Below are 22,314 nucleotides of genomic sequence, written 5' to 3'. Positions count from 1 at the left end.
AAGTAAATAAGAAAAGATGCAAAAGGAAATCCTTGAGATTAGCCAATCTTCAGTGTTTCATTTCTTTGCTGCTGCTGCCTCCTCGTTTGTACAGGAATTACATTATTTACATTTCGCTGTTAGAGCCGGGCTGGGAGGCGGGGAGGAAAGAGCATGTGTTGTCATTTCAGAAAAAATGTAAAAGGGAAAACCTTCTCTATTCTCAGTACCTGTCAGGAGTATTTATATCGCCTAGACGGTTTCACATCGTGTCTCATTACAACCACAGACTTGAGTGTACTTTATCGGGGACTGTATGGGAACAATTTTCAAGTCTTTCCACAGATTCTTTGTTGGATTCAGGGCTGGACTTTGACTGGGCCATCCTAGCACATGAATGTGCTTTGATCTAAGCCATTCCATCATAGCTCTGGTTGTTAGTTTTAGGCTTATTGTCCAGCTGGAAGATGAACCGGCGCCCCGGTCTTAAGTGTTTTTGTCTAACGCTGCTTTTAACTTCTCCGCAACATTTTCCCTCAACCATTCTGCTGTGTTTCTTGGTCAATTTGTAGCCGTTTTCTCACTAATGTTCTCTAACACACCTCTCTAGCAGCTGGATTTCTACTGAGATTAGATAGACTCTTATTTTATTAGTGGGTTACTTCTGAATGCAATAGAGTGAGGTGCAGTATGTAACTTTTTTGAACTATATATATATATATATATACATATATATATATATATATATATATATATATTTTTTTTTTTTTTTTTACCCATTTACCATATTTGTTAAAATTGAGACCATGTAGTGTTGTCGCTCAAGCTCGTGTACACGCTGCTAAATGTGCATGCATTTAGCACCGTTGCAGGAAAATAGTTTATTGGCCGTCACTGGTGGCCGTGCTAACTAGCCTGAGCATTCACAGCAGGCTTTGGTGTGGAGGAATGTAACGCAGAGCAAGAGAGGGAGGGTTTGAACTGTGCATACACAAGGATGATTGACAGCACTAAGACCTTCCTCCTGACTCTGATTGGTTGTTTCTGCAGATGACAATCGGACCACAAGCAGGAGGCAGTGGAGCTTGATTTTTCTTTCTTTTTTTCACTGTCAAAGCATAATGACAGTTTTAATTAATATGTGTAAGACATATTGTTTTTAAAAGTTACACACTGCAAAAGAAAATAAAGCCACGTATCATTTTCTGCCCACTTCACAGCTATGTGCTACGTTGTATAAAGTCCAGATAAAGTACATCAAAGCGTGTGGTTGTAATGTGACAAAATTAAACAAGTTCAAAGGCTGTGAATACTTTCGCGAGCCACCGTATCCATCTGCCTCATCTGTAGCATAGAAAGACTTTTGGTTACCTCTGCCACTGGGCATCCCGCGCATACACAATCAGTGCCTTTTTTTTTGTTGAAGTCTTTTTTTTTTTCTTAAATTGTTGTGTGTGTGAAGTGTGGTTATAGTGTCAAACGATTTAACCCTAGTTGCATTAATACCATGAGAATCCAAAGAAGCATCTTCAGCAGACGTCACAGTAGCTAGAGACAAAAATAGTTATGTGMGACTTCAGTCATAAGCTCTCAAAATGTTTTTTTTTTTGTATACTTGTGATTCATATGCCCAGATTGCTCGCTTTCGATGAGCCACAGCACAAAAAAAAGTTGTAGACAATACCAGGTCTTTTGTGAAGGAAGGTTTCACACACGTTTTCTTGACGACCTTTACGCCTTATGTTGTTAAGTTATCCTGTGTGAGTTTTAGGCCATGGCAGCACAGCATACAAAGAGAAAAAGAAAAAAGAGATTTCACAAGTTGACAAGTGCACCACCTTTCCAGTAGCACACATCTGTATACAGCCACAAATAAAACATTACATTGAAGACTACCGACTCTGTGATTTGTGTACCGAAGAGAGGAGTTTATCTCGACTGCATGCGAGTTCTCTTGTTCCTTTCGATTCTTCACTATACTCGCACTGTAACCGTTTCTGGACTAACAATGAAGAGTTTGTTCAAAGGAAGTCAGACGATCCAGTCACAGACTGACTTTTATGACCACAGCGATCAACGCTCAAAGGCAAAGAGCTAATCCCATATCATGACACTGCCTCCACTGAGCTTCGAATGCGGGTTAAGTCTGATGAAATCTTTTCAGTTTCCTTTTATTTGTCATTTCATTTCATCACTGTGTGTCGGAAAACCCTCGGCATGCATCAGAAATAAGATTTGGTTGTGTAAGAAAACTAAGAGAAGTACCAGTGAAACAGCATGACTCCATTGTTCGTTTAGATGATGACGTTAAAGCACCTCCCACTAATATTCTGGCATGTTCCAGAGTAGCGTTGGTTGACTTTTAATGCATTTGCTATATTTTCATAAGAGATTCACAGTGTGTTATTTGAGTGCATCACCTTATGTGTCTTTTATCAACACATGGTCCTGAAAGCATTCATTGTTTGTACATTTATTCATTTATTTTCTTACATTTAATTTTTTTTTTTTTTTTTTTTTTACATGTGCATGTGTCAGAAAAGAGAAAGGGATGTTTATTAGCAAACTGTTCAATGTGTGTATTGGCTTAAGCGGGAGTCGTGATGTAATCCAGTTCTTCTTTTTTCCAGTATGAAAGAAATAAATGCTGAAGTAGAAAACTGCAGATCAAAATGCAGAACTCAAGATCCACAACATGCACACTGATATCTAATCAAAACCTGCTGCTGTCGTGTGTTCCTGCATTGTTTCAAGATGCCTTGTTAATATAACCGATGCCTTCTAAAAGTTGCTGTTCGTTGGCCTATGGGCTTAAGAGGATCAAAAACATCCGCAGCATCCTAGCATAATGCTGAACAAACCTACAATGAATCTTTAGTGTATAAAATGGAAAGATAATATTTTACTTCTGCTTTATAAGCAATTTTCATTATAAAAAGTATCAAAGTATTTTGCATTTTATGACGATGTTAATAGAAAAGTACTTAATGTAATCACATAATTGTCTGTAAGAACTTCTTTGCCTGATTTATCTAATTAAGTTAACAAATTAAAGAATTGCCTATTACTCTAGGTTTTAGAAAATTAATATGAAATAAATGAGAAAAATATATCTTTTCAATAAAATATTTTCACAAAGTGAAATCTGAAAAAAGCACAAGTATATACAAAAGTATGAATAAGAGAACATTAGAGAAAATAAAATGAAGGATCAGAAGAATACATAAAGAAAAGAAAAAAGCAAAGGCAGATTGTTGTAAATATGCTTATTTTATTTCACAGGAGTGAGGTTCTAAAATATTAATTCTGTTCATCAGAGAGCCATACAGGTTTGTGTTCAATATTTCAAAATAAACATTTTCCCGTGTTTTTTTTTTTTTTTTTTTTAATTGTCATTTACTTTATTTACATTTACAGCGGTAGGAAAAAAAATTAACGAGCAATGAATTGCTTTATAATTCATAGTGCTTGAGCGCCCCCAGCGGCGCCCAGCGGCACTGTTTTTACGCAGGGCGTGATTGTGCGGCCCCTCCCCCTCCACAGTCGATCTGGAAAAGAAAAAAAAAACTTTTTTGTATCGAAGGAATCAACAGCCGCCATCTTGTCGTGGCTCGGAATTGGGATTTCGATCCAACACTGGGTTTCGCGTAGAAATACAGCATCATTACCTGGCTATGACAGCGTCCTTCTGTCGAAAACGAAACCTTAACGTCGCTCCCGGAACATTTTGTGCAAAAAAACTGGAATCGGAACGGTGGTCGTCGGGCAGAATTGCTCCGTATATCTGATTTCCCCTTCAGAGTGCGGCGATTCGAGCCCCCTGTCGCCCGTTCGGGAGCAGCATTGTTTACCGTCGGCAAGCGGAGGACCAGGTCGCGGCTTTCGAGGAGGATTTTTCACAAAATTGCATTTTTGTGCAAATGTGCATTTTTGCGGAGCTTCGCGCGATTTTTGCATGAAGAAATTTGACGTCACGCAAAATGGGTACTTTAAACATTTAGAAATTACGACTTTTTGCCCGGTATGCAGCAATCTACCTGATTTATCTGGATTGACTCGTTGAAGCTCGATTTTTACATGGGGACTCTTTTATTTTGGGTTATTTAATGGTAATAATGTGGGTGTTGGGTGTTGGATTATCATGGGGTGAATGGCGGTGGCGGAGCGGGGCGCTATTGCATCTCTTTTGAAAGACGTTGACTCTTAACAGCGAGGAGTAGCTAACAGTTACCAGAGCTGGTAGCAGGCAATTAGCCAGTTAGCTAACTAAACTGCCAACTTGCTAATGTGCTAACTGGGAAGGCTCCGGCTGATAGAAAAAAACTTCCCTGTCATAAGTTAGTGCAAAAATAAAGAAGCCAGACAGACTCTGAAGGCAACTATGGCTGAAAACCTGCTGGATGTTGGACCTCCCAGCTCCAAGCGACCGAAACTAAATTCACCTGCCCTATCAGCGTCTGATGGACAAGGTAAGGCCTGAACACGCTTTCTAAATAGAAAAAAAAACTATTTTGACCTTTCGCACTCACTATTAGACCCTCTGGTATAGCTTACTAACTCCTACGTATCAACCAAAAGGCACACTTTCAGATTTAATAACAGGTGAGTTCGGTAAACTGGTGGGCTGGCTGGTTTACGGTACTGTTATGGTTTCGTTCTCTCTGCACAATCCCTGTTTATGTCGACGCATTGTTGGGTAGTATGGCATTAATTCAGTCTGGCAGACCTGCACAACTCCACTCCTGGACAAATAGCTGCGGTCAATAGCAAGCTTCCTGTGTGTTGTTAGCTTGCTCGGTCCGTTCCTCACTGTCAGTTCGGCTCGTGCGTTTGTCAAGAAAATAAGACGATAAACCAACGATATTTATGCCCATACGCCTTTAAAAGTATTGCTATATGTGCTTAAACAAAATGTCTACAGACGTGTTGTATCAAAATAAAAYACTTTCATTTGAAACATCCATAAAACAACTTCAAAAGGATGCTAAATCAACTGTGTTGGGTGAAAACCTTTGATTCTAGGGTAGTTTATGTCGTTAATTAGCACTGCAGCCTTTGAAAACTTGATTTAAAAAAAAGAACATAAATTTACAATGATTTTTTAAATTTGTATTATTGTCAAGACATTTTATGCTAGATTAGGCATTTCCTTGCAAATACCAATCTCTATTAAGTCCAATGCTACTTTAGACCAAATCTGTAAGCAACATAACAAATGCAAGTAAGACAAAAATGCCATATTGCTAACAAGAATTTTAAAATGGTAAAAATTATATTCTGGGAATTTGTGCCTTGTTATTGGAAATTCTACATATAGAAATGAATCAATGAAAAAGCTATAGCTAGATTAGAGGTGAAAATACAGTCAGTAGCGCAATTACTAATAAAATGAGAGGAGCGCAAGAAACTGGCTGATATTAGCGTCCTTTCTCTAACTGCAGCTTTATGTGTTTTTCTCAGCATGTGCTTAAAAATGTAGGGTTACATGCAATGTTAGAAGTGTAGAAACTTTTCAGAAGAGTTGTACTCTAAATTTCTCTCCTAAAGAGCAATACAAAAACTCAAGTGATGCCAAGGTCAAGTTCTAAATTAACGTTTTTGCCATGACGCTTATGCTGATTTCACTTCTCTCCAGAAATTTAGATGGTTTTGTTGCCTCCAAGTACTGTAAATGAATTTAAAAAAAATAAATTCATGCAGCCGGTTCTAATTTTGAATCGAGCGGAGAAGGAAGGAATCCGAGGACGATCACTATTCTGTTCTGTTCAGCCTCAATAGTGAGACTTAATGGCATACTAGAATTGTCAAAATCACTTTATTCAGCAGAAATCATCCCGTTCCTTCTTGTAGAATATTTCGCAATTGAAATCGATAATGGAAAATGTATACTTTTTTTTTTTTAAACCAAATACTACAGCTTACATACTTGACTATAAAGAATGTAAATGCTGAACTTCAGATAAAAACATCTACTCATTCATCAAATCACTTGATTTCTGGGATAAAGGTAGTTGAAAATGTGACCTCACTTAATATTTGGTTGATTTTAAAAACAAACAAAAAAAATCTACTTGCCCCAAGTAAATAAAATAAAAACTTCATCCGTAGCCCCTTTCTATGTTGCTGAGAAATAATCATCTGGATATAAGAGCTGCACAATATATCAAATTGCAATCAGCATCACAAAGTCAGTTTACAGAATATTGCAAATAACTGCTTGGAGGCAATATTTGGTAAAATACTCCCCATTTCCAGTGACTGGCATTCACACTCTGCATATTTTAGCAATATATTTGCCAGTTATATGGATTCTAAGTGCCCTTAATGCTCACGCCTGATCTTTATGTTTATTGGCTGAGACGCTGAAGCTCCTGGAGAGTAATGTGGGTGATTGTAAAGAAATAAAAGTTAGAAAAAAAGCATTTCAATCATACAATCATCACTACAATTTTCAGCAATAGTATTGCAATTTCATCCCAGCCTAGCAGAAATGGTTCCGCTGGTGACAGATGAAGATGTTTGCCGTTTAAAGATCTTTGAAAAATGTTGTGCTACTGTTCTGTCGGAGGACGATGTTACAGGTGTTGTGGATGAGAAAAGGGCTCAGTGCCAGAGCTTTGTGTAGCCCCTGATTTTTAAAAACTAGACAAGCCTGTGTGCACAGGCAAACCAGAAAAATGCAACACCCAAGTGTTGTCCCTGTCATCTTCAAAATATAGATTCAAACAAATCGAAGGAGAGTTTGATAATCTCTTCTTTGGTGTAGATTAGTGAGCTGCCTCCTTTTTTTAAGCCTCTTTTTGCTTGAGTTCTTACAAATGCCTCACACTACTTTTCTCTCTTTTTTCGTCAATAGGCATCTCTCTTGAAATGCAGCATTAAAATCTGCTTTATGCTTTGCACAAAAGTAGTTTGTAGTTTTCTCTTGCAGGCAGCGGTCTATTGGAGGCATTCATTTAAATCCATTCTTGCAGTTCGCCAGAATTTGATTGTGTGCAGAGATTAATTTTTTTTTTTTTAGAGCTCCAAGGTCCTTTTCTTTTCTACTTTTACTTCTTTGCAATAGATGGCAAGTAGGGGCGGGCAATATGAACTTAAAAGTTTTATCACAATATTTTGTGGCACTATTGTGATGATGATGAAACTATTGCTACTCTTTTAGGGGCGCAGCAATCATTGCCCCACAAACTCAAATAGTGCTCTCAAAAAACCACCCATTTGTACTATGATTCTTTAGGACACCACTCGCATAAGTAAACTGCAAACAGTTGCTGCATTTAATATTATTTTCATATCAATTTATTTACTGACAAACAGCGGAGGAAATGGTAAAAGACAGTAATTCCGACAACACGGACAGTTTTGAGGGTTTTAAAACGTCATTAATTGGAATTTGTCACGACAACAATAAGTCAAAAATTCTTACATTTATCGTAACAAATGAAGAGCGATAAATGCCCACCCCTAAAAGCAAGTTTAACATGCTGTTATTGATTGATTGATTAATTGGGACATCTGCTTGGGCGTCCAGCATACCGCAGTTTGTAGCAACAGGTGGGGGAAGGGCTGCATTGCATTTCTCTAGGCTCATTTGTTTTCTCTGGTATTGCATTAAAATGAATGGTTAAAGGAAAAATTTTCGCTGTTTTTTAAAAATCTTTTACCGCTGTCAAACCTTGGAATGAATTAAAAGCAGCAACATAACTGGCCCCAATCTACTGCTTTAATTTGTATTTATGAATCGATAAATAAGTACAAACAATCCAGACAATACCATGGAACCTCACCTTTTACATTGCATTAAACAAAACTGCTTGACAGTGCAATAATTCACAATGACAAAAAAATCTGTTTTTGAGAGCCAAAGACAGATTCTTGTATAAGACGGCCAAATATTCCGTTGCCAACACGTACGCATCAAATCCAAATAAGAGATGAACTGTACGCTCACGGAGAAACACCATTTATATCTCTGCCTGCGGGCAACTAGAAAAACCACGAGAAAAAGAAATGGGAAGAGATGAGAGGGATATGCTCACCACCAATATTTGTGTAAATTGGCTTTAAATGCACCATGAAATGGCCTCTAATTTTTCTACTTCTACATCAATATCAAAGCCTTTCCCCCNATACGTCGAAGGCCTGTAACACTGTTTATGTTGTTCAAACCCTTTAGAAGTTCCTCTGGGAAAATCTATACCCCGACGTTCACAGAGATGCAACAGACATCCAACGATATTGGTTGTTTTATCAATCCCACAAAGGAACAACGTCACATCCTTAAACTGTTGTGTCCCCTCCCAAAAATGTTCCCCAAAGCTCTAGTTAAAGTGACAAAACCCACAGCGTAAAGGTAATATTAATAAAGTCAGGAAACGAGTGCAACATTCTGCAGCCTTTCTGTTCCAAAGAGACATTTTTGTGTTCATCCCTCAAAAGTCAAATTTGTCTTTAGCTAAAAACCCAAGATGACACCAAGTACAAAACGTATCGTTACTTTGCAAGTTTTAAAAATTCATGTGTTATAAAAATAAGTTCTCTTGCTTTGATGACATTAAGAAATGAAATCTTTTTGTGGGGTTTCAGCAAAACTCTTACAATGAGGGGCGGGGGGAAATAAATATATTGTGTATAAAAATGCCTGCTCAATCATTCCCAACTCCATGACACGTGAAATATGTCGATAAATAAATCATGCACATCGTTTGCAGAAAAAAGACTTGTTCCATTGGTGGTGTTTTGTTGTGGGAAACAAAGGACTAATAAAACTTTTTGTAAATTTATTATTAATAAAAACGGTCACCTTATTCGACTTTGGCCAAAGTCAATAGGAAACAGACGGTAGACTGCTGGTCTGTGGAAGAGAGAAACTATTTCACTTTACAGCAACAAACTTTGCAATTTTGAGATTTTATGTGGTAGACGAACACAAAGCTATGGAAAGTTGTGAATTAAAAAGAAACTGAAACATTTAGACATCCTTTTGGTTTCTCTTAAGGGTATTCAACATTTATTTGGTGACAAATGGAAAACCTTTGCCATTGATAACTTGCTACCTGTGTTGGTTCGTCTAAAGAACTTTAATACGATACCGTAATGTTTGTGGCTGTGATGTGGAAAAGTTCCCAAGGCACAAATCGTAGATGTGAAGTCATAATGAAACAGAAACAAGAAAATGGCACTTCTTTTCATCCTGTGTGCCATGCTTGATTACTCACATCATTCAGAAATGTCCTGGTAAATTCACCAAACTAACCTTTGTAATCTTGTTTACGTAATTCTCCTAAACCACCGGCACAAAAAAACTAAAAGAAATATAATAATTCTGAATATTTCTAGTCTGGTTCCCCATTGAGAACCAAATTCTCAGATCAGATCAACTTTACAATTGTGCTTTGCTTGGCCATGAAACAAGAGGAAAAAAAGCACAGTTTGAAAAGAATAGTTGATTACTTCAGCAAACCTACACTTTATTCCAAACTACTAGTTTGATTTGGGACACAGACAAAAAAAAAATCCACTAAAAATGAAAAATGTTTCACATTTATTTTAGTTTGCTAGGCATGTTTGTTTGCACTGATGTAGTTTAGGATTCGTCAGTGCAACTTCTGGTTTTCTTGTTCTACTTTTATATTATTTCAAATGCTACACGATCGTATGAAGTTTTTTAAAATCGAGAGTGATCTTTTAGATCACTAGAACTTCTTGTTGTAACGTTAAAAGCCTGAATTCTTCGTTTTTCAATTTGGAACGAATGCCACTTAGTATCTGATCTAGAGCTACTATTATTATCCGTTCTGACATCTTGATCACATTTGCTGCTTTTATCGCTCTGAGGGCTTTTGAGGAGTACAAGTAGTACCCGTTTGAAATGATCCAATTCAGGGCGCGACAGAGAAACCTTTCTGGGGTTTTTCGTCTAACTACAGGATCAGAGTCGAACATGGGCCAGTAAGGCCTTAGTGTTATAGAGAGGTGCCATATGGGGGGCGGGGAATCTGTGCTTTACAAAGACTTGTTTTTGTTGGTGTGATCGCTGTGATTTGTTGTTCTTGCTATCCGTCCTGTTTGTCCTCTAGTCGCTGCTTGTTGACTCATCTTGGTGACGTGATGGAAACAACCATAGAGTCCTTAAAAAAAATGTCCCGTTCAGTTTGCATTACCCCAATTCACAACATGAGTTCACCTAAAAAACTTTTAAAAGACAAATCTCAAACATATCCAGGTATATAAAATATATAATCAACTGAATCTGATTCATACCACTGCAGTCTAATCACACTGAATTGGACAATTCAGTGTAATTGCTATTCTGATACAATGCTGTCAATTAAAGCTGGAGTATGTAACTTTTGTAAAAAAATATCATGACATAGTATAAGACGGATAATCTATGAAAAAAAAAAAATCTCAAGCACCCTCTCGAAGTTCTACTGCTGTTCGCAAAAATACACAGCTCCCGGTCAGAAACAACCAATCAGAACCAGGAGGAGGGTCTTAGTGCTGTCAATCATGTTTGTGTACACATTATTATATTGTTTTTGGGATCATTTTGAGCCAACGTTGAAATTGGTTCAATTTATTGCACAGCCTCAAAGCTCAGGATGAGTTTACATCCGGGAGATGAGAGGGCAGAAAAGAGGAAGGTGGAAAATAAAAGAAAAGCTCTGGTTTAGGAATCTGTTTGAGTTTTATCAGCCGTGTTTTGTTTACTACTTCGCTCGGCATTTGAATCAGCATTTGACCTCTCTAGATCCCATAAAGATGTCAAAATCTAATTTCATATCTCCTAGAAGAATGTTTTTAGGGATGCGCCGATTTATCTGCCAGCTAATTTATCTGCGCCGATTTCCTTTACTTTGGGAGATCTGCGATTGGCCCATACTTGCATGTAAATCTGATCTTATCCACTAATCTTATCAAACACGGCAAAGGTTTAAAAATCAGCCACTGTCCTCTTCTATTCTCTCTTGAGAGAACTTTGACCACCAGGTCATGTCTGCACGTTTGCACTTATTAGTCACACCAACTCAGCTACTTTCTTGCTTTATTTAGAGACATTTCAGACAAAAAAAAAAGGTATTTTGCAAAATCAGTAAACGGCGATCATCCAGGAAACTGCAATCGGTGCACTTGTAGTTATTTTTGCCTTTATGTTGCAGGAGATTGTCTTTTGAAAAACTGGAGCTCTCATGTTGTGCATTGTGGAATAAAAATGATTGAACTTATCTGGTTTTAAAAACCTGTCAGATGAACTGAGACATCAGTGTAGCATCAATTCTGCTTCACATGCAGTAACGGGAGATGCGTCGTCTCTTACCTGATCTAGCTTAATTTAGATCTTATAGCCTTTGTATTTCACTATTTGGGCAAAACTTCTGTAAACTGAATTTTAATTGAAAAAGCTGTTCTGTCTGAACACTGGCTAAGAGTTACTATGCCTTCCCAGGCTAACTACATTATGCTCACTTTTATGGTCTGTTTTTTTGTTTTTGTTTTTTTGGGGTGTGTAATTAAAGCAACAACTTGCATGTTTGTCAAAAAATAAATCTCCTCAGCTTAAATGTTTTTTTGGTCTGCATCATTATAACGCATAAACTTTGAAGGTGAAACTTTGTTCCATTCTCAAGCTTTTTCCAGCCAATTTCAGGGATTTTTTTTTCAGAATTCCTTGTTTTTAGCTCTACCCATCCACTCCAACCTTATTGTTCCAGCAGACGCAGAGAAATTGTTCATGCCTTACTTTTCAGTTTTTCTTTCCTTTTGCATCCCCGCAGATCTGGGGTCTTTGCCCTGGGATGATTTGGAAAACGACCTTCCAGATGAGCTCATCCCAAACGGAGGAGAGTTGAGCCAGTTAAGCGGGCTACCTTCAAATGGCGGCGCAACACCTGGCGGCGGCGGCGGACCCGGCGGCACCGCAGGAGCTCTCGGCGGGGGCGCCTCCGTTGTCCCGGACGCAGCCTCCAAGCATAAGCAGCTCTCGGAGCTTCTCCGAGCTGGCAGCACCTCCAGCATCACGGGCACAGGGCTAAACTCGGCAAGCCCCCAGTCTGGCGGTATGGCCCCGCAGCTCGGTACCCCCCTGGGCAAGAGCCCCCTCAGCCAGGGTTCTCCCAACAGCCACTCGTCGCCTCAGGGCCAGAAACCAGGAACGCCAACTGGAGTAGTAGGACAGAACAGCAACAACAACGCCGCAGCTATGGGTCTGAGCGGATCGGGGTTCAGCCAAGCTATAATCAACAGCAGCCCGGGTCACTCGGGACTGCTGGGTCAAGGAGGGCAACCTCAGCCCGGGCAGGTGATGAACGGCGGCCTCGTACCCAGCGCCGGAAGGGGACGGGGTGCTGGAGTGGCGGGGATGCAGTATCAAGGACAGACGATACCGGGAAGCGCTGCGGGACCGGGAGCATCTGGGAGCGCGTTGGTAGAGACTCTTACCCAGGGAGGACAGCAGATGGGAGCGCACGCCGCCCAGCAGGCGGGCAATATGAGCAAGGTGAGTCACGCTACCAATGGTCCAAAGAAACAAATAAAAATCAAAGTTTGCACTTCATGTTGTAACTGCATATTTAGGAAAACATGCAATATGTCTCCTTCTGTGGTTGATTTGAATAGAGTTGTTAGTCATTCATAGGTTATTTGCAGCGGGTTGTGGGTGGAAAGTTTTAAAACTGAACTCGGTTTACCACAACTTGGTAAAAAACTTTAATGACACGTGGTAATGATTTTGTGCTTGATGACATCACGATTAGTTAAAGTCCTCTTAATTGCTCCTGGAAGTTTTCTAAACTCATGAGACATATTCCATGATTTTCATTTTGGAATTTGAACCTTTCAAATCACAGTGTTCTTTTTTTTTATTACCAAGAAAAGTAATAAAAATATAATTACATTATGGCAAAAACAATCAGTATATGAGAGATTGGCACCTCTTTAGAATGTCATATAATTCTAAAGTGCTGCTCTGCTGTATGACTAAACGGTAAATAAGGCAACACTTAGCTGTTATAATATCCTTTATGGAACAATATATTGGATTCAGTTTTGCAGTTAAACATTTAATTAAACTAAACTTGATTGCATCATTATATGTACTACCGGAGAAATGCATAGAGGAGCTGTAAGTTAGACTTAAACAACTTTTTCCAGCTATAGCCTGATCATTTATGTGGTAATTATCCCATAGGGGGAGTCTTGCGTGTTTGCTTTGTTAAACTCCGCTCTATTTTTGGACGGGCAGTTGATTAGACGCATCCATGCGGTTAGTTACGAATTTCAGTCGAGCTCGAAGGTGTTGAATTTGGAGCAGGAGCTTCTTTCCTGGGTCATGTGGGCAGTGAGTCCAATTAGACGACGATGCCAAGCAGACATCCAAAGTGCCTTTGGATCAACTGATCAATCTAAGGTTAGAGCTCCGGAGGCACGGACCGGCTACCGGTATCAAGGCGAGAATAAAATCCACTTTGGCTACCGGAAGAAGACAAACGGCAACATGGAGGAAGAACGTAGCCCCACATGCAAAATGTGCTTACAGACAGCATCACTGTTTAGTAAAGTTTATGCTGTCTTGAAATGAACTAGCTGCTGTTAGCGTCTGGCATTCGTGAAACAAATATCACCGTGTTCCTGTTAAATAATTGTGCTGGTCACAACTTGTCTGCATGAGTGTTTAGGAGTTGTGTATTTGATTAATTTACAGTGAAGGCTAAAGTATCACGCTCCTCTGTGGCGTTGCATCGTTGCTCCTTTAACAGAACATGTATTTTGCATGCAAGCGTTCACACTCGTGATTTCTGTCGTTTCTGTGTGCGTACAATTTAAATATATATATATAAGTTTTCTGCTTTACGTCAGATTCTAAAACATAACAAAAACTCGCAAACGTGATACATTACGCCAATCAAAAGACTGTCGTTGCACAATATAATCTGATTTGTCTTAGCTATTGAATTAGTGGAAACACAGTTTATCTACTGGAGCTTAACTTCATCAGTTTAGCTTAATTGCGTTAAGTGCCAAAAATCTTTAAGCGTGAACTCACACGAACCTTCAGAGTCACATACCTTGAACTAAACACGGCTTCCAAAACCAATCAAAGTTGACCGTGACTGTAGAGATCATGTTGATAGGCTAATTCATCCTCATTGTTCTTTTAGAACAGCTGTGGCTGTTTTAAAGACATTCAAGAAGCAAATCTCCTGTCCATTTACATTCACACTGCAGTATTTTTACCTAAGGTCATCATACCGTCATGATTTCATTCCAGCCCAGGTCTAATCTGGAATGGGCCCCACCACAGCTACCCCAGAAGAAGTTTGGATTGGAGAAAATCCTCCTTATATTTGACGTGTAGCATCACATTTTTGTTTTCAAATGACAGTTCTGGCCTCAAAATTGTTCAAATCTGTCTAATCGAAATGAAATTGACGCCTGTTTAGATGAGTGTATGTAAACTTCTCTTCACGTCTCTTTCTAGTGCGATCACACAAGCTAACACACCTTAAAGTTTAGGAGAAGTGTAAAGTAACATAAGGTGGTTTACAAGATGGTCTCCCCGCAGCTAAAAAAACAACATCAAAAACACAAACATCACCGGTCTTTATTGAGCCTGAACAGCATGTTGTAAAACTCTTTCTGGGCACTCCTTTCTTCCCAGCACATGTTCCTTTCCTCTCCCCTTTTCTTTAAAGTATTCCTAAAGGAGAAAGTAATTCTGTTATGCCCACCAGCGCTCTCTTGTTTACCGTCCGGCTCACTTTGCCGCACCACTGATGTGGGGAGAGACGGATCTTGCAAAATGAATCACTAACGACTACAAATGACTTTCACGGAAAGATGTTGGCCAGCTCCTCCTGAAAACCCGGTCTGGCAGCAGAGCGCTGAGGTGATAGTTGGCTTCTGTGCAGCCTGCCAACATGTGGAGTGTGTCTGAAGGGGGCGGGTAGGGCCTGAATGGGAAAAGTGATGGAGGGGAGAGTGTGTGCGCGCACGCACACGTGTGTGTGTGTGTGTGTGTGTCCTCCCGCTCAGCTGTGTTGAAAGGCTGCCAGTGTCTGGTCGTCTCAGCTGGGTGTTTTTTATCTGGTCTGTTGGAGCGGTGTCAACAGCCTGAGGAGATACGGCCTGGCATGGCAGACTCTGCTCTGGTCTCCAGCTTCATGGATGAGAACAGCAGCAGCAAGTTAATCAGAGTGTGAAGCATGGCAGTCTGGAAAATTATCCTCAAGTGTTTTGTTTTTTTGTTCAAATTCTGCTTTTTTTCTTTTCTTTAAATTCTACTATTTTCTCAATTTTAGTGTTTTAACAAGAACATTTTTGTTAAGTACATAAAGAGTATCTGTCTTGAGTGTCCATGCATCCTTGAAAAGTTGTAAATTTGTGTGTCTAATATTAAGGCCTTTAAAAAAAAAAAGTTAAGTTGGCCTTAATTTTTGTCATGAAAGGACTATTTAATCTCATGTGGTTTTGTTTTTCTCGCTGGATTTTTCTGTCTGGCAAAATCCTCAGTTGCGCTCCGACATCTCAGTTACTCTCTGTGACTCGAGGTGATTGAGGCTACCGTTAACGAGGTGCTAATAAACCCTTGCTAGCTAGCTTTTTTTGCGTCTCACCCTATGATGGATGATTGCTTCGACACACGGGGAGTGACGAACGGCGGTGACGGCTGAGAGTCCAGACACAGGACGGAGTAATGCCATTAAAAGCTGAACATTTTTCAATGTGCCATGTCACAAGCCGAGTCTGTTGGTTTACAAAAAACTTATCTCTACCTATTAGTTTTTTGTTTTTTAAAAAAAAAAAATTTCCTTGGTAACGTGAATCATAGATTATGCTTTTTTATCTGTATATTATGAGTTTCACTTTTTCAATTAAATAGTTTAAGTTTGGGATGCAATTGTAGATGATTGCATAAATAAAAATGTTGAAAAATCCCATTGTTGAAGTCTGACAAAGAAAAAAAAAAGTTTGGTTTCTGAAAGGAGACTATGTACTACAGAAAAATGCTCAACAACCGACTCAACTAAGCATTTTCTAACAGATCTTAAAAACTCCAGCCACGCTGCTAATGTGTCTGTGGTTTTTATCTGATGGAATCGCTCCAAACTCGTCTGTTAACTTCCCTGACGCACAGAGGAAGCAGGAGGAGGAAGAAGAGCAACGCGTGGCGATCTAATTGTGAAAAGTCGATTCCAGTCATGCCAACAGCTTCAGTCACGCTGAGCTGTCATAGCACCCGAGCATCTCCGGACTAATTTTGGCCTAATCGGGGACAATTACTCTGGCACGGCTACGGTAGCGCTCGTTCTGGCGCGTGTGGCATCTTGTAATGACAAACGGTGGTTGGTAGGGGCAGCGGAAAACAGTTATTACCCCGAGGGCCCGAGCCAGAGTGAATGTGTGTGTTTAAACTGATAAATGTGAATATTTTTTGCTCAGAAAGAAGTAAAAAAAAAAAAAATTCTAAGAAGCAGCTTATAATAGTGTTGAATAATATTGTCTTCTGTGTCTTATGTGTCGTCTTCAGATGGGCCTGGGTAGCAATGGAAGTCCGTTTGGGGCTCAGCCTTACGGTCAGGGTGCTGCTGGACCGGGCCAGCAGCTAAATCCTCAGCAGCAGCTCCAGAACAAAGCTGCCCTTGCCAGCAGCCTCCCACCATTCCCCAATGAGCTCAAAGGGGCCGCTGTCGCTAGCGGGCCAAATATGGTTAGTCCTTTTTTTTTCTTTTTCTTTTAACTAGATTAACATATTTTTGCTTTTAAACACAGCATTTATGTTATTTATATTTTAGTGATTCAATAAAAATAAAAAAAAAACGTAAGTCGGTAAAAATGTGATGATTAAAAATGTGGTTAAGAATTTGAGTTCATTCAACTTTTGTGGTGGTTCTAAGAAAGAAAAAAAGTCTAGCCTACCTTTAAAAAAAAAAATCCAGCTATAATGGAGTGGTTTACGTTAGAGTGTATTCACGTGTTGGAATGGCCCTGTCAAAGTTTAGAGCTAAATGTAATTGATGATCTTTTGTGGAACTAAAATAAATGGAGTTCAGTCGCCTTTCTTCCAGTTTGACTGAGCCTTGGCTAAGTTTCAAAGAAAATGAGTTCAGTTACCAGAAAACTGTAGAAGCTGGAAACGAAACAGAAACGTGGTTCTAAAGAGGCCAAATATAAACACACGCCACACTTTTCAGATTTCTACCAGCTATAAATCCTGATATTACACTAAATAATTGTGTATGCAGATGAATGTATAGATTTTTATTTTGATCATTCCCAATATAAAGATTTCACGATTATGCTGAAAGGAAATGACCAAAGCAATTTAGCCTTTTGTTTGAAACTGAAAAGCAGAAATAATTCCTAGTGCTTGTAAAATTATATAACATAACTAAAGGTGTTAAAAGGACATGATTAATGACCACCTGCTGAAAAAAAGTCATGTTTGGAATAATACGGAGGTTTTGTTGGTAAAATGAGGCCCTCTCTGATTATCCGTATCCGACGTAACGGCACCATCTTAAAATATGTAAAGACAAAAGATTTTTTTTTTTTTAACCGTAATTCGCCAAAAACGTTGACGTCAGTTTTCCTCTCCTGTGCCCTGAGCAGCTCCAGCAGCCTCCTCAGCAGCAGGCGGGGATGCTCCCGCTGGCCAGCAGCGGAGGCGTGGCGGTACCTTCGGCGGGGCCAACAGCTGACCCCGAGAAGCGCAAGCTGATCCAGCAGCAGCTGGTCCTGCTGCTTCACGCACACAAGTGCCAGAGAAGAGAGCAGGCTAATGGCGAGGTGAGGCAATGCGCCCTGCCCCACTGCCGCACCATGAAGAACGTCCTGAACCACATGACCCACTGCCAGGCCGGCAAGTCCTGCCAAGGTAAGGCTGCAGTGGCGATAAGACGCGGTAAAGCGAAATCGATACCGACCAGATGTTTCTTGAACGCACCGTTTTGTTAGCCGAGGGTTTGAGCCCAGTTTGATGTCGTAAGTGAAGAGTCGGGGGTTCATTGAAAGTTCTTGAATTTTTAATAGGTGTTTTCCAAGTTTGATTTCTGGTTGATGTTTTTGAACATGCAGCTTTGTTTTCATTAGAAGCTTAAAGTTGAAACCAGATATTTCAATTACAATAAGAACAGACGCTTTTTTCCTCCCTCACCGTCTGTAGTTGAACCAGACTAAACTTCTCTTGTTTTAAGTTGGTCAGAATTGCCAACATTGTTTTTATTTGCTAAATGCCAGAAAACTGGTAATTTTTTTTCTGACTAGTCAGGTGTGTAGGGTGTGTAAAAGACATTTCAAAACATCAAATTGTTATATTTTACTTTACATTGTCCCTGCTGTAGAATGCTATCACGAGATATTATTAGTAACAGTGATAAATGATGTTATTAAAATAGTGAATTAGAACTGTGGTCTTTAGTTCATTTGTACTGTTTCTGTTTCCAAAGCGTGATGCGGGAAAACCTGAAAAACTGATCTTGAAGATGCTTGAAAAGTCCTTGAATTTCACTGTTTTAAAATTGTACGAACCCTGAAGAGTTCATAAAAGCCACAAAGAAAAATCTGGTACACTTGTTGGAAATATAGTTTATTTACTAACCGCTGTAGCTAGTGACACACACCTGCAGGCGCCGTTACTATGCACCGAGTTATGTCCATAAATCCACACTCTGCCGATGAGGGATGAGCAAAAATCTGTCACAAAAATGTTTGTAGCTTTCTTATTTCTTATCTGATTTCTATAAAATTGTATGTCCAATTAAAGCAGGGAAAACTGCCGATGCTTTGATGCGTAAGATATGTTTTTAACCTGGATTTCAACTTTTAATCTCTAAAAAGTTTGGTTTCTGTCAAGATTCAAGAGCGAATTGTTCAAACTTCTCTTAACTTAATTTTACATAATTGCCGCAATAGGACACATTTTGTTATGTAACTTATGAAATATGTTGTTCTATTTGTTACGAATAGTGCAAAGTTCAATGGAAGACCAAAAAAAGTTTGTCCAGTTTTTGTCGTTTATTGAACTTTCGGAATTTCCATCGGCTATGGAGCGCCACAGTAAAGGGAAAACGACTCAAAATCACTCGTAATCTTTTTTTTTCCTCCATGCATCTGCTTTTCTCCACACGCACACCCGTTGCCGTGGCTACTGATGGACAACAGCTCCACTGGTTGACAATTACACTCAAGTGTATCAGGATTCAACACCGAAAAACACGCAATCATTTCCCAAACGCAGAACAGAACATAAAACCCAAAACAGACCATTCAGTCCGTCGCAGTTTTATGCTTTCAGGCTTGACGTTTATTTTGCAATCATGAACAAGTGTTCGCCTGAACACTAGCGCCGGTTGATTGGCTAATTCAAACACCTGCTCCACTAACGGGCCAAACAAACTGCCTTCCGGGGTTACATTTTGTCTTTATGTATTTATTTTTTGTGTATTTGGTGAATGGTAAAGATTAGCATTAGCATTAATCGGATACAAAACCTGGAACATTCTGCAGATTTTTCATCTATGCTGTTTTTTTAAAATCCAATATTACACTAAAAGATGCAAATAAACAAATAGTTCAACTCCTTTTTTTTTAAATAAGAAAATGAACAGTTAGTCTAACGTGCAATGAACAGCATTTCTTTAGTGGATGCGGTGTTACTCGCTAGAGGATGCAGATGCATCTTTTCATTTTTAGGAAAGGATGCATCTGCAGCAAAAAAAGAAATGCTTCTAAAATTTATTTCAAATGGGTTTCTAAATTAAAAAAAAAACAAGTAGTAGGCAGGATGAGAGAAAACACGCACATTCTTAAGCAAGAACAAAATAACAAATGTGAAAGACTCGGGCCTTTCTGCTTGACTTAACATTAATACAGCGGAGAGCTGATCAGTTTGTGTTTTGGATTAATCGATTAATAGTTAAAAGATGCTTACTTGGAGTTTTTGTTTTTCTTCAATAATTGATGCAAAAAAAAATTACATTTTAGGTGTTTTCAGTCAAGTACAGTTTCCAACAAAAGTTTTCTTTATCTTTATCCAAAATGAGAATTTTTTTTTTTTTTTTGTGCAGTGTTCTTTCAGTAAATGTCCATTTTTGAGACCGTATGCTCCAGGTGGCGATCAATCGATTACTAAATAAGTTGACGATTGTTTTAATAGTCTGATTAACCGTTTCAGGCCTAATGTTCCACCTCTTGCTTCTGTGCAGTGGCTCACTGTGCGTCGTCCAGACAGATCATCTCCCATTGGAAAAACTGCACACGACACGACTGTCCGGTCTGCCTCCCGCTGAAGAACGCCAGCGACAAGCGAACCCAGCAGCGTGAGTCTGACTGCCCTCAGTTGATGTCAAATAGTTGATGCCTATGGTCTACTGTAAGACTAGAGTCCCTTTGGAGATTTTATTCCGTCACAGTGGAAAGTTGCAGATATGACGAAGGAGAAATGGGCCGACGGAGCGATTTAGCTTCGGAGTTGTTTACAGCTCTGCACTTTCTGCCTGGAGCTGCTTCCCGTTCTGTATTGATTCTTAAGTCTCTCTTGTAAATATTGCTGTAATATTTTATGACCCATGATCATTTTCCCTGCCCCTGACTAATTAGAGCAGTTGCATAAACTTTGCTCATTTTCTTTCCACTCTTTAGTCAGCATCTTTCCAGTGTTTATCTGTCTCTCCTTGGCTTGCTCGGCGGAGAGCATGATGTATGATTTTGTGCTTCTTGCACACAGAGGTCCTTTATGTTTTCTGCTGGCTTCCTCTTTTCTAGTCGAGGAGCTTTTTATCCGCTCAAACTCGATAAATGATCCTCATCTCCCGTCCCCCAAAGCGTGTATTTCGAAAACTTGGACTGACTTCTTTATCCCTCTCCGCAGCTCTGCTGAGTTCCCCAAACACAGGCCTTCAGAATCCCATGTCTACCGTTGGCATGGGCCAGCCCAGTGCTCCCACTATCAATACCTCAGCCCCCATCGACCCCAGCTCCATGCAGAGAGCCTACGCAGCGCTCGGTCTGCCCTACAGCAGCCAGGCCGCTGGACAAGCTGCAGCTCAGCAGGCCCCAGGACAAGCGGCCGGAGCCCAGAACTCGCAGGCCCAACAACAACAGCAGCTTCCTCAGCAGATGAGACCCATCAACACCATCGGTAACGACAGCCTGGCATGTTTTACATAAAAAGAAAAACAGTTATCGATCACTCAGATAAAAAATTGGCACATTCTGCAGATTTTTTATTTAACTACCCAAGTCGCTTTTTTACTTAAGAACCATAAAAATGCCAATAAACACGTAATTGGGCTTCTTTTTAAATATTACCTAAAATGCAATAACACAGCATTATTTTAGTGTATGCAAGATCATTTGTAGATTAATTGATTCATTTTAACATTAACCCATTAATAATTGGATAGCAAAAGGTGTGTAAAAACAGGAGATTCCTGTTTTTCTTTACAGAATTTGAATCAGCTAATGCTAAAACTGTGCTACATAAGGAGGTCTGAGTAGAACAAGTTGCAATGTTGTTTTTTTATCTTGAATACAAATGTATTTTTTTTTGTACAGTTTTGGCTTTAATGCTGCTCTGAGTATGTTGATCTGTGAGCAAATGGTCTTTGTTTGAATCTGTATTCTCCAGTTAATCTATTTAAAAAATAATTGGATTATTTCAATAATCGTAAACTAATTTACAATCACAGAAGGATTTGCATATTACAGGCCATTAACTTTTATTTATGTATTTTTTTTGCATACGTCAAAACACACAGAATGCACAATATGGCAAGATGTGTTTTTTTTCTGCCCGAGCATTTCAACGTAAATAGTTTATTAGAAACTAATTTATCGTCCAGATGTGTTGCATTACGAAATGATTGAGTCATTTATTGACTTTCTGTAATCTTTCATTTGTAGTCTCTTTTGGACCAGAGGTGATGTCACACTGGGTGTGTCTACACATCTGTCCAGGTTGAGGCACTGTCACAAAAGCTTTAAAACAAAGAATATGATCACTGAAGCAACATCTTAGACTTTCTTCTGCTAATCGCTAATATATGACATGTTAGCAATTAATGCGGTTAGCACTACTACTTGTAAACATTAGTCTCTGTGTATTGCCTATTTAATAAGTACAATCTTACTGTCAGATTTCCAAAGGATTTCCTAATCCAGTTTGACAGAACTGAAAATGATGAAAAGAACAAATTTGCTGTACCGATTTAACCTTCCTGTTGCCTGAAGGTAAAATCTGAAGATTTAATCTTCCTCTGCTAAATCTTCTTCTTTCTCTGTCGAAGTTGGAATTGGAGCCTGGATGAAAAGTTGTACTGTTTCCATGGAAAATAC

The 22,314-nt window shown here is 39.3% G+C and overlaps 1 protein-coding gene across 4 annotated transcripts in view; it reads left to right on the top strand.

The window, feature by feature from the left end:
- The first annotated feature begins 3,532 nt into the window (after positions 1 to 3,532).
- The window catches only part of crebbpa (CREB binding protein a), a 35,974-nt gene continuing 17,192 nt past the window's right edge, over positions 3,533 to 22,314 (top strand). For all 4 annotated transcript variants that reach the window (XM_008408220.2, XM_008408137.2, XM_008408048.2 and 1 more), the window contains exons 1-6: positions 3,533 to 4,448; positions 11,757 to 12,478; positions 16,508 to 16,687; positions 17,590 to 17,854; positions 20,184 to 20,297; positions 20,849 to 21,118. In XM_008408220.2, the coding sequence (XP_008406442.1) occupies positions 4,361 to 4,448; positions 11,757 to 12,478; positions 16,508 to 16,687; positions 17,590 to 17,854; positions 20,184 to 20,297; positions 20,849 to 21,118 (1,639 nt within the window). In that variant the 5' untranslated portion in view covers positions 3,533 to 4,360. The remainder of the gene's footprint in view (positions 4,449 to 11,756; positions 12,479 to 16,507; positions 16,688 to 17,589; positions 17,855 to 20,183; positions 20,298 to 20,848; positions 21,119 to 22,314) is intronic.

Source organism: Poecilia reticulata, linkage group LG1 (assembly GCF_000633615.1).
Source record: "Poecilia reticulata strain Guanapo linkage group LG1, Guppy_female_1.0+MT, whole genome shotgun sequence".
NCBI classification, from domain to species: domain Eukaryota; kingdom Metazoa; phylum Chordata; class Actinopteri; order Cyprinodontiformes; family Poeciliidae; genus Poecilia; species Poecilia reticulata.
The sequence above is the reverse complement of the archived record's forward strand: the minus strand, read 5'-3'. Positions and strand labels throughout refer to the sequence as shown.